Raw genomic sequence first — 13,678 nt, forward strand, 5'->3', positions numbered from 1 at the left:
GGAGAGTTATTTCCAGAAAAATTAACGAGTTCTATCATGTACGAGTTTGTTTATGTTTTTCGGACGCCAGAGCAATACAATATTTGGAAAAACTCGATGTTGATAGAGGTATAAATGATTTTCTAATTCGATTATAAGATAAAACATTTTCAGTTAAAGTTAAAAACGTGGAGTTTCTAAGAACATTCAGTATATAGGCCTGCTCTTTCTACACTTTTATACCTCCGTGCATCACTTGCCACAATGTCTAAACAAAACAAATTTATGGGTAACTTTCGTGTGTCTGGACCGTGGAAAGCCGAGGTGGCGGTGTGTTTGTAAACACAGTTTCCCATCGCATGTCTGCTGAAGTAATACTATCTCAGGGTGACTTGTTAGCTTTGCAGTTTGGCTAATGTAGTACATAGCTTTTATAAAAGCTTTCCACTTTTCCGACGAGTTTATTTCTGGACTCTGCAATGTAACAATGACAGCACACCAACCTGTCGTGATTCAGTCTGTGAATGAATTGTTAAGTTGTGTAAAAAGTTGCAAGGATTGTTGTAAAGGAGACTATATTTCATTCCATTGTCCGTTATGTCCACCGTCAAAGTTCAAGCCAACAAGGAAGAAGAAAGTAGAGAACCATTTGAGAGCTGTACACTGGAAAGCATGCGTTGAGGGACAAAACGGTACGTAAAATTAAGCATCAATACGTTTCATTCATCTAAAATACTGTGTACATATATAGTTATCGTCTGCGGCTTTATATGATAGGCGAGCTTTTTGATTAACTTTTCATGTTAAAAAAATAGATACATTCCCTGTCAATGAGATCTTATTTTCGTGATTGGCCCCGGAGATGGATGTAAAACAAAAAGATGCCATCAACTTCCGGTCGGGCAAATGCAAGTGTCTAATTTGCAAGGGAAAAAATAACTAACACAAATAGATCAGATCATCTATGCCTGCAATAGAACTTCTGCTCAATGGCCTCATGTGAATAGTAGTTGTGTAGTGTTTGTGTACATATTCTCTCTATTAGACCAGACAGATTAGTCATTTGGCGAGTATGTTTTAATACCACACAATGTAAAGAACGCTCCCGCTGCGCTAACCGTAACTCGAAAGCCAACAGATGTTTTTCTTACATAATGCATGAACGGTGGCAAAAATTTTAATGCCAATCACTGGAAAACTATTCATCTGAAATAATTTGATACGAGAGAAGAGCACGATTTGTCCTGCTGACCAACTTTCAACATTGCACCATTACTGTTTTTCGCATCGTGTCTCAAAAATCAGAATAAAGTGTGCCTAAAAGCGAAAACTTCTTAAGAAACAAAACAAAGCCACATTCGTGGTTAGCTCTTTATGCCTAATGCATGAACAGTAGGTAAATTGTGGTCAAACTTCTTAAGCTAGAACAAAGCTAGAACAAAAACAAAGCCAGATTCATAATCTATTTGTCAAATTACACTGTATATATTCACACAAGAAATTGGATCAGCTCTGCACGGGTTTAAACTTCTTTTCAAAGGCTTCACTGTGCGAGCAATCTAATTAGGCTTTAAGTCTGCGCTATATGCTACAGTCCATGCACATATGCCCATAAAACTGACCGCCATCACATGGGCTGTAAATTGAGCTGTTTTTGAGGCTTAAAACACCATTGAAATAAATAACTAACTTATCACAATGTTCAAAAGACGTGTTTATTTTTGTAGGTAAAGGTGCCGTTCTTTGCCATCTAACTGAACACAGTTCTTCACGGCATTTCCACTGCACGTCGTGTTCAAGGATAATTATTCGCAAAGAGAACTTGAAGCACCACGTTCAAACATGTGTTAATAGTCTTAACACGCCTGTTGCATCCAAATCAATCCCCTCTACCCGTACAGCGAAAAATTCTTATTCGTCGCGTGCAAAACACAGATCAGAAAACCACCAGAATAATGCAGTAGAGGCACAGGAAAGTGACGCGGTGACAAGTGATAAAGACCATTGCTATGCCACCCAGAGTATTAATCTGAAGACGACTTGTTCTAGATCATTGGAATCCCAGATTTCAACAAAGACGTCATCCCTTCGAGCAAGTTGTACACTATGTGGTAAAATTATAACAGTGAAATGGATGAAATCGCACTTGAAATCTCACCAGTCTCTACAGCATGATGTTAATGTCTACAATCATCACCATACTGTTGTAATCGATCCAGCCAAAGGAGTGTATTGTTCGTCCAAATCAAGAAGTGGTCCTCAAATCCCGATACATCTGCAGAAAAATACGCTCACAAATACTCCGATCAGCATTTGTGAAAACAATTCATGTATTGAGTTGAAATCGGCGGCAAGAAGAGGTGGAAACAGTTCCTTTGAGTGTGATCACGTTCGTTCCGTTCCTTATGCCATTCCTGGAAGAGAAACAATTCTTAGACAAGACACGCTTGAATGCATGCGGAGTGAAAATTTCATCACTGAAAGTAGATACAATGAACTAAAGCAGTGCCAAGAAACAGCTGAAAGCTCAGGACGCCCATTTGTAGTACTCATTCCACCTCATCAGTCGACCTATTATCCTAGACATATTCATCTGTCTGTGTACACGGGGAAAAAAAGGTTCTGGTGCAAACTACAACGGACTATAGTAACGTACGATAAACAAAGAAACACCACAATATGCAGGTGCACAAAAAGCATTCGCACATGCCTCCATAAACTCATCTGCAAATGGTATCTAAAACAAGAACTACCAGAATTGATATCGTCAGATGACGTGCAGTCATTATCTGATCAAGAAACTGACCAACAAGAATCTGACACCGAACAGGTAAACGGGAGCCAAAGGCCAGTTCCACTGAGAAATAACAGCCAACATTTCCGATCATTACCACGGAGTATACCAAAGGATATCCCTCTGGAAGTCAGGCAAATTATCAGAAATCACAAAAGAGATGGTATCCTCGAAATCACTCCAAGAGAAACATCATGTGCTCGATGCCAAGGACCACTCGATGTTCGTCTTGTTTCCAGCAAGTCGAAAATAATACATTTACAACTAGTGGTAAAAGGTAAGGTCTCCAACTATCAAGAACTTTTGGTCACTGTGCTCAGAACAACTGAAGGAATGAATGGTTATGGACATGATATATCGACAATATTCTTGTCATACGGTATCCTGGCACAAGCTAGGTCCAAATTCAGGACACTAAGCAGAACTGAACAATGAAAAAACCAGCTTGGCTTAATATTAAACATGACATTGTAATATATTCACTGTTAAATAATTATATTAAGCCTTTATGTCTGATCCTATATATAACTGAAAAGATTATGTGGATATTTTGTCAAATATACACCCACGGTGGAAATGTTCTCATAAAAAAACACAAAAGGTTTTGGAGAGAGTGATATACGTAAATATGATGTAGTGTATTAATGATTCAGCATGGAATGGTTTAGCATGGCAGTTCTTTCCTTGATTTCCTTGATTTTCTATTTGGTTACATTTATCTGAAATTAGACCATGTCTGGATAACCTAATGGTTCGTCGTTATATAATTAATAATAGTTAATATAATTAAGTATAAAATTTTAGAATTATCAAACGCCTTCTCTTTCAGATATAACCGTATACAACAAGGTATGCAAACGATGCCAACTGTTGTATCAATATAAAGAATGGAACGAGGGCATTCATAACTTCAATGATGTCATTTTCCTTGGGCTTGATGTATGTCTTTTCATCAGAGCTGGACTACAGGTACTCTGAAGTGTTTTATGTTTCTTAATGATAAAATGTCAGATTTACTCTATTTTATTTATTTCACTCTATTGAGCATGCATAATGTAGATTTTAACAGAAAATTTAACATCAACAAACCTTCCAGTTTAATGTTATCTCAAGTCAGGATATACTTACTAAAACTTCAGTTATCAATATTGAAGATAAAATTTTGACGTTTAATTGTTTTCAGAACCACGTTGCAATAGGGAGGTCTGTTGCCATGCTTCAAGAAATGATCGGAGAGAATGTTGATACTTACAATTTACATCAAGCATACCTACATTTCGAGGCATGTACTGACCACGATTACAGTTTCCATTGTGTCCTTTGTGGGTATCACCCTTCCATACTTATCTTCGACACCTGTCGCAAAGTAGCGTTCCGCCATTCAGGTAGGTGGGCATGCAACGTATATGACAAGACATGTATTTGGATGATATACATTTCTGAATATTCTGAATCAGAAGATTAAATTTAATGTTACACAATGACATGTATAAACGTGGTTGAAAAGCGCTCTAGATATCCAGCAATATTAACATTAACACCCCAACAGCAAAACCATAAATACATATTCGATTACCTGCCCATACATGTCAACTTTCATGCCAAAAGCATAAAATTGAAAGTAGTTTCATAAGCCATCGGACTAGGCCATATTTGGATTGTTAATAAATTCTAAAACTCTGATGGTGTTAAATAATTATTTATCCTGGAAGTATAAAGTCAAAATTTCCGACATATCTTGCTGTTACTTACTATGGCAAGCCGTTCCGGCCTTAGAGCATTTATTTAAGACATTTTGAATTCATTCCAGATATCTTGAATTCATTTGGACATATCTGGAAATCATTTACAGACATCTGAAATTCATTTTAAGATATCTAAAATAAATTTCGTGCTGTATATATCACAAAAAGCATTTCAGATATAACAAAATGAATTCAAGATCTCTTAAATAGACGTCAATTTGATATATCTGGAAGTCTCTTTGTGATAGGTGCCCTACATTTGTCTGGTTATTTATGTGAACAAAATGTATGCTCCTTAATTATATCACCACGATCATCCATGATGGCTTGCAGTGCGCATGAGCAGATCTGTACTAATTCTGTTTCCGCTCAGGGAGCAGTTATTGCATTTTGTACATTTTGGCGCAATTTCTGTGGCTCTTTTACGGTTATGTGCATCCTTGTTTTTTATTCCGAGATATGTTCAAAAGAATTTTTGATGTCTGGAAAGGATTTTCGGATATGTGAAATACATGATCTATATATTAACACAAGGCTGCTATTTAAGAAATCTAGAAATGAATTGTAGATATCTGAAAATTAATTCAAGATATCTTGAAATAAATTCAAGATATCTGAATTAGGCCGAAATGGCTTGCCATAAGTAAGGGCAGATACTTTACACGTCATGAAGGTGGAGGTAGATGAATATATGTACCAACACGCAAATGAAGTACAAGTTATTCAATGATATACACCTGTTATGGGGAAAGTTTTGTGGTCACATGAAAATGCTACACACTCAACTATAAGTCAATAACGACGTCACTTTGTTATCTTTCGTGTCTGATTTGTCCATTCCGTCTGGCGAAGTTTCTGACACGGTTGATGCTAAGGCTTTCTGGTCTGCAGTTGAGAACAACGTAAGAAACCCTGGCACTCGACCAGGTAAGATATCAATATGCTAAAAGTAGTCAAATTTTAATTATTGTTTTGGCAATTGACTACAAAATTTACTGCACAACTAGTGAAGCTCTACGTCTAAATTTAAAGACCTTTCACGATACAATCTTCCAGTCCGAAAATGTAGGACAGTGTGTATTTTCAACTGAAAGCAATGATTGATCTCGACCCTGTCCCACAAAGCAATCGTAGGCGAAGGTTATTGTAACTAGCATGGCTGCCCATCTCTTTTACATGGGTTGTCAAGGTAGTTATAATCAGCTTAGAATAAGGCTGCTTTGAGGAACAGGGCCCAAAGCAAACGTAGGCTAAGCTGATTGTAACTACCATAGCTACCTATCTCTTTAACATGAGTTGTCATGGTAGTTACAATCAACCTAGTTTACGACTGCTTTGTGGAACAGGGGCCAGGTGATTAGCAAATGAGGTTAACTACTAACAGGTTGTTCTCCCGTGCTTTAGAACAAAATACCATAACTCCGTCCTACGAGTTTTGGAGTCCTTGGATTGGCGAAAACTCTCGCAGTGGTGACTTGATTTACAACACGGAAATAAAGAAATGTTCTCAAAGTATAAACAAGGATAATGAAGACCCCGTGTCCGAACCGATGCCAGAAGAAACCATCATCAAGATGTTAAAGGATGAAAAGGTATTTCCAGTGTAGGATGTAATAACAATTTACTGTATGCACTCAAGTGAAAAGAGAACGTTTAAGAGTTCAGGGTATTTGCACTTACTTCAAAGTGCATGTACTTATCTGGGGATATTTTATCCTATATTCTCTCAACGTTTATCTGTATAATGCAAATGCCTTTTTTCTCTGACATTAATTTTCGGTGATTTGCTTCGAAAACAAATTCGCTGGATTTAAATTTCGCGGATATTTAGGGTGGAATAGTATTATGAAGATTTAGTTATTTATTTGATTGGTGTTTTACGCCGTACTCAAGAATATTTCACTTATGCTGACGGCGGCCAGCATTATGGGCAGAGCCCGGGGGAAACCCACGACCATATTTATAAAGACTGTGAAGAAATAATGATGAACACAAAAGCTTCAACACAGCTCAAACCAAAAAATTCTCATATCTTTTGACAGGTGTCGACAATCCGAAAAATGTGTCGTGAAGTGGGTGTTAAAGCAGAAGGGTCCTCTGTTGATATGATCAGGAGGTTGAGAGACATGTCGATTTCACGTGGGGCATTGGACAAGGCTTATGAGAAATTATTTGGATGGTGAGAAGACGCAATACCGCCTAATTATTTCTTAACCTGGACACCTGGAGTGAACCGCATAAACTCAATTAGATATGGCCAAGTATAAACATGGCAGGTTTCCTCACATGAGCATTTTTAGGTGATACAACATCAGTTAAACTATCATTGTATTTATTAAATCGTTCTCTTTGGCTGTGACGCTTAAAATCACTCAGCCATCAAGAAGTTTATTATCCTTAAATACGTTCTTTATTCTTCTAGGAGGATGGGCGGTTGGTTGTTACCATCACGGTGTTGTTTATGCCAGTAAAAGCCTGCTGTGATCTGAAAGTTCAAGGGATTATCTCGACATTGAAAGATCTATGAAACATCGACCTAATATCACCATCTGCGACATAGCGTATCTACTGGCAAGACAGGCCAACAAAATAATTCCACATTTTTATTCCCCAAACGAAGGAAGACTGGCACCTCATACAGATTTAAACATTGCAAGAGCCGAAAAAAGAGAGCTGGATTGCGGGGCCGAATTTCTGACAAATCCCATTTTTCCCCCGACTGTGTCAAATCGAACAAAAACCCCGTCACAGGATCTGACGTACACTATGCGCTCTTAGACTGGTTCCACCAAGAAAACTGTAAGAGCAGGCAAGAGATACTCCGACGGTGTTCCCTGCTACCTGAGCTTAGTGGAATCATTGACACCCAAGCGGTGGAGCAACTCTTCAGCTCTCTGAAACGGGACATCTATTATTTAAATAACATGTCCCCGGTCAAACATATTTTTCTTTTTCGACTCATTATATAGCTCAGAAACGTCAGATGAAACCGAGAACTCCTTCGTAAACAAACGACAAGATTTGGACAGGGATTGTTCTACAATCAATTTGGACAGGTCTGTCAGAAATATCTAACCGAAGTTGTGCAACCCACACTGACGGATGACACCATCCAGACGCCTGTTCGATCTGAAATTGTTGTCGACTGGGAGTATGAACATGGCGAGACCAATGAAGAGATCGCCAATACTTCTGAAAGTGGACGTGGGGAACCATCAGCCTGTGGATTAACGGATACTAAAGTCCAAGAGAACATACTTTTGGGCTCCACTCTATCAGAGTTAAAGCACTTGTACACAAGCTAGTCCAGCTATCAGGAACCGAGCGAATTCAGAAGATTTTAAATGTGGATGGGTTTGTATTTACCTTGTATTTTATCTATTTGTTTTTATTTTTTGGTATAATTAGATATGGCTATTTTGGCTCCAGTTATGTATGGAGTAGTATCGGAATGGCTTTCCAGCTTTCAAGTTATCTATATACAGACTGTTCAAATGTGTATAAACATTTGACAAGACTAAAGCCATAAAAAAGGAGGAAAGTAACTAAGAATATTGCAGTCATCAAATAGTCATTTACATGTAGATGTGTGTTTAATTATTTATCATTATAATTTCATAATTTTGTTCCGCGCATGGCTTGCTAAAAAGTGTGCAGGCATATATGTTTAATTAGTAGCAATCTATATACATTTCCAGATTTCAGTCTTTTACAAATGAATAGGAAGCCTTTAACAGGATTGCATTCTGTTCACATTTTTTCATTGTAGGTACGATGGGACAGTCAGGAATAGGAGATGTAAGGAAGCTTTGGTTCGGGATGTAGTCTCGCATCGTTTCACACGGCACTTAAAAAAAGTGAACAATTAAGAGCACACCGCTTAATCAGCAGTACTGAATCGTAACTGGCATGCTGTGTATGTAAATAATAGATGACTGATGAGTTGAAAATGTGTATTTTATATCATTGTTATCATTGTATCATGGCTATATGCCTTGTACATATACCCTACACCTATAATGTATTTTCCATTCCACCGCCATACCATTCATTGCTTCGCTTACATATGTATAGAATCTTAGAATGTACAAGAGAGTTAATACACTAATAAACTTGCCTAGGGTACTGCAGCATATGTATTAAAACACAACTTTTATCCTTACATCTCAGTAAAGCGTTCTTCAGTTTATAATAGTTTTTTCTGTAAAGGTTTTTGCAAACCGGATGAATACAATGCTGTAACCAGTTTTAGGGAAAGGAACTTGTTGAATTAGAGTTTCTGTTGGCAAACTCTCCATGGGGATGGGTTATGGCACTGCGCGAGGGCTCCTTAAAATACATATATTTAAACTAGAATGTGGTTGTTGACTTTTTTATTCAACTGTCCGGAATTGGTGGTCACTGGATTTCTCATATTCTGTGAATCGAGGATTATATTCTAAGGCTCTGTAAAAATTTTCTCATCTACGTACATGTAGAGAAAGGCAAAATCGGTTTATCCTCGTTCGTGTTGGGCTTTTCCCATCTGCGGAGAAAAAGGATGGTAAATTAGTCACCGTCCTCCTCGTGGATTTTGTACCTGATACCTGTAGGAACGTCAATTAACCACCGTCCTCCTTATGGATGTTGTACTTTATACCTGCAGGAATGTAAATTAGCCACCGTCCTCCACATGGATTTTGTACTTTAAACTTATAGGAACTTAAATTAGTCACCGTCCTCCTCGTGGATGTTGTATCTTATACCTATAGGAAGATAAATTAGGCACCATCCTCCTCATGGATATTGTACTTTAACCCTATAGGGATGTAAATTAGCCACCGTCCTCCTCGTGGATGTTGTACCTTATACTTATAGGGATGTAAATAAGCCACCGTCCTCCTCGTGGATGTTGTACTTTATACCTATAGGAAGATAAATTAGCCACTGTCTTTCTCGTGGATTATAGCTAAAGAAAGGTAAATTAGCCACCGCCCTCCTCGTGGATGTTGTACTTTATACCTACAGGAAGTTAAATTAGCCACCGTCCTCCTCATGGATGTTGTACTTTATACCTATAGGAAAGTAAACTAGCCAACGTCCTCCTCATGGATGTTGTATTTTACACCTGCAGAAAGGTAAATTAGTCACCGTCCTTCTCGTGGATGTTGTACTTTACACCTGCAGAAAGGTAAATTAGTCACCGTCTTCCTCGTGGATGTTGTACCTTACACCTGCAGGAAGGTAAATTAGTCACCGTCCTCCTCGTGGATGTTGTACTTTACACCTGCAGAAAGGTAAATTAGCCACCGTCCTCCTCATGGATGTTGTACTTCACACCTGCAGAAAGGTAAATTAGCCACCGTCCTCCTCGTGGATGTTGTACTTCACACCTGCAGAAAGGTAAGTTAGGCACCGTCCTCCTCATAGATGTTGTACTTCACACCTGCAGAAGGTAAATTAGCCACCGTCCTCCTCATGAATGTTGTACCTTATACCGGCAGGAACTTAAATTAGCCACCGTCCTCCTCATGGATGTTCTACCTGATACCTATAGGAAGGTAAACTAGCAACCGTCCTTCTCGTGGATGTTGTACTTTATAGCTATATGAAGGTAAAGTAGCCAACGTCCTCCTCGTGGATGTTGTACTTTATACCTATATGGATGTAAATTAGCCACCGTCCTCCTAGGGGATGTTGTACTTTATACCTGTAGGAAGATAAATCAACCACGGTCCTCCTCGTGGATGTTGTACTTTATAGCTATAGCCTCGTGGATGTTGTACTTTATACCTGCAGGAACATAAATCAGTCACCGTCCGCTTCGTGGTTGTTGTACCTTATGTCTATATGAACATAAATTAGTCACCGTCCTCCTCGTGGATGTTGTACTTTATACCTGCAGAAAGGTAAATTAGCCACCGTCCTCCTCATGGATGTTGTACTTCACACCTGCAGAAAGGTAGGTCTAAGTTAGCCACCGTCCTCCTCATAGATGTTGTACTTCACACCTGCAGAAGGTAAATTAGCCACCGTCCTCCTTGTGGATATTGTACTCTACACCTGCAGAAAGGTAAATTAGTCACTGTCCTCCTCATGGATGTTGTACTTTACACCTGCAGAAAGGTAATTTAGTCACCGTCCTCCTCATGGATGTTGTACTTTATACCTATAGGAAAGTAAACTAGCCACCGTCCTCCTCATGGATGTTGTACTCTACACCTGCAGAAAGGTAAATTAGTCACCATCCTTCTCGTGGATGTTGTACTTTACACCTGCAGAAAGGTAAATTAGTCACCGTCCTCCTCGTGGATGTTGTTCTTTACACCTGCAGGAAGTTAAATTAGTCACCATCCGCTTCGTGGTTGTTGTACTTTATGCCTATAGGAACATAAATTAGTCACCGTCCTCCTCGTGGATATTGTACTTTATACCTGCAGGAAGGTAAATTATCCACCGTCCTCCTCGTGGATGTTGTACTTTATACATATAGGGATGTAAACTAGCCACCGTCTTCCATGTGGATGTTGTACTTTATACCTATAGGCAGGTAAATTAGCCACCGTTTTCCTCGTGGATGTTGTACTTTATAACTATATGAAGGTAAAGCATCCACCGTCCTCCTCGTGGATTTTGTTCTTGATACCTGGAGGAAGGTAAATTAGTCCCCGTCCTCCTCGTGGATGTTGTACTTTATACCTGCAGGAAGGTAAATTACCCACCGTCCTCCTCATGGATGTTGTTCCTGATACCTGGAGGAAGGTAAATTAGCCACCGTCCTCCTCGTGGATGTTGTACTTTATACCTATAGGAAAGTAAACTAGCCAACGTCCTCCTCATGGATGTTGTACTTTACACCTGCAGAAAGGTAAATTAGTCACCGTCCTTCTCGTGGATGTTGTATTTTACACCTGCAGAAAGGTAAATTAGTCACCGTCCTCCTCGTGGATGTTGTACTTTACACCTGCAGGAAGTTAAATTAGTCACCTTCCTCCTCATGGATGTTGTACTTCACACCTGCAGAAAGGTAAATTAGCCACCGTCCTCCTCATGGATGTTGTACATCACACCTGCAGAAAGGTAAATTAGTCACCGTCCTCCTCGTGGATGTTCTACCTTATAACAGCAGGAAGGTAAATTAGCCACCGTCCACCTCGTGGATGTTGTACTGTATACCTGCAGGAAGTTAAATTAGCCACCGTCCTCCGTATGGATGTTGTACTTTATATCTATATGAAGGTAAATTAGGCACATTTTATATAGATGCCGGGGGAAAACAACCGTCTTGCCAAGTACCTGTATATTGTATAGTCCTACAGGCCTATGAACCGCATGTCGGGACAACGGGTCTGGAGAGGCCGTGGTCTTTTGGGTTATTATGATATAGAATACCTTGTCTTATTCATCATCTGTCTTCGATAGTTCGATAATTTATACCGATAATTTATAAGATACCTTGTCTTATTCATCATCTGTTGTCTATAGTTCGATCATTTGGAGAAGCCCTGTAGTAAATAAAATTTAAGTTGATAGTATGAGATATACAGTGATATAATCCGTATGTCTTTTTAGTGAACACAAATGTGTAACTATATCCCACTACTTTACATTTCGCGCCATATGTGTGGTCATGCGCACTACACCGTCCTCCTGATGGATGTCCGTTCTCCTGGTGGGTGTACTTCCGTTCCCCTCGTGGATGTAGGCTGACGAGTACTGTTGCCTGATTACTGAAATTCGGATATTACTAAATTCCAACATTCTATTTACGAAAAATACGACGGTCAAATAAAAATTATTGTCACCATTATATCTAAAAATGATTAAATTTGCTAAACTGTTAACGAGATGAAAATGTGATGATATAAACATTTTCATTAAATCTAAATATCTAACGTAACTAAGGTGTATTGATGTAAAAGTATTTAAAGTTTTTGCATTTCGGATCAAAGTCATATTCGAGTTTTGAGGACACCGAACAAAGCGTGGATTAATTGCCAGAAGAAAACAATGTCGGTTTCAGTTCCGCAGCGGTCCACGGCCGGCTGGCCAAAATCAAGTTACAGTAGCAAATATTCACCAACAGGATCGTTGACTTTGGAGAAAACTATCAAGTTGTGAGTTTGCAATATATGTTGTATCTTAGTGAAATGTTGTAGTTTTTGCACGCCGACATCACCGCAACGCGTTGTTGTTGTCGCCATTATCCACAACAGCTGAAGTGAACCATGCGTGGTTCAGTTTTCGCATGCAGCTATGGTTTTCTCAGTGATTAGGGAAGATATATGTTTTGAATAAAACAAGTAAAACAGGCCTGATGTAGAAGGATTACCAAGGAGGTAGCAGTGTGAATATTGTTTTAGAAAAATAAAATTGTGCTACTGTGACTGGTAAAATACAGGTACATGTAAGTTGTAACTCAGTAACATCACCAAAACTGTAAATCCAAAATCACCCAAGCTCTAGATTCAAATCTCCTTAACAAACATTCAAATCACCTGATATGCTTCTTGCATGTAATAACACAAGATATGCCACAAATATGGCTTGCTTTGTGTATTTCTGTGTCATGCTGATTTTATTTTTATGTTTGTCCCTATCTCAGTAACTGTAGCAAAAACAGTAGAGAAACTGAAGATACCTAGTGAAAAGTGTTATTTTAAAATTTTGCCATTTTATTAGCCTCAGACTTCACATGTCTCAGTTGCTCTGTTGTGGAGAGTGTGGTAGTGCTCAGCCGTTTATGCAGATGTGACCTATACAGATGTGCAGATCTTCTTTCGTTTGACATTATTACCCTTTATCATTTTTTTTTTCAGATATCCACTAACAAACTACACATTTGGCACCAAAGAGCCACTCTATGAGAAGGATAACTCAGTACCTGCTCGCTTCCAGCGGATGAAGGAAGAATTTGAGAAAATTGGAATGAGGCGCTCTGTAGAGGGAGTTCTCATTGTACATGAACACAGACTTCCTCATGTTCTCTTACTCCAACTAGGAACAACATTTTTTAAACTGTAAGCATTGTTTTCCAATTATTTGTTTTGGTTATAAGGCTGTGGTAGATTTAATGTAAATTGCTTATACTAGAAATCAGTGCTGGCCATGTTTAGTAAACTGATACCTCATTAACCCTCCAGCCCATAATGAATTTGGGTCCAGCTTCAAGTTAACAGCT

The 13,678-nt window shown here is 38.8% G+C and overlaps 1 protein-coding gene across 1 annotated transcript in view; it reads left to right on the top strand.

Annotated features, from left to right (window-relative positions):
* Positions 1 to 12,478: 12,478 nt before the first annotated feature.
* LOC135475237 (cleavage and polyadenylation specificity factor subunit 5-like) overlaps positions 12,479 to 13,678 on the top strand; it is a 32,192-nt gene continuing 30,992 nt past the window's right edge. Inside the window, exons 1-2 of the mRNA XM_064755053.1 lie at positions 12,479 to 12,614; positions 13,317 to 13,517. Coding sequence (XP_064611123.1) covers positions 12,508 to 12,614; positions 13,317 to 13,517 — 308 coding nt within the window. The 5' untranslated portion in view covers positions 12,479 to 12,507. The remainder of the gene's footprint in view (positions 12,615 to 13,316; positions 13,518 to 13,678) is intronic.

The sequence above is a fragment of the Liolophura sinensis genome, chromosome 9, assembly GCF_032854445.1.
Source record: "Liolophura sinensis isolate JHLJ2023 chromosome 9, CUHK_Ljap_v2, whole genome shotgun sequence".
Classification (NCBI taxonomy): Eukaryota; Metazoa; Mollusca; class Polyplacophora; order Chitonida; family Chitonidae; genus Liolophura; species Liolophura sinensis.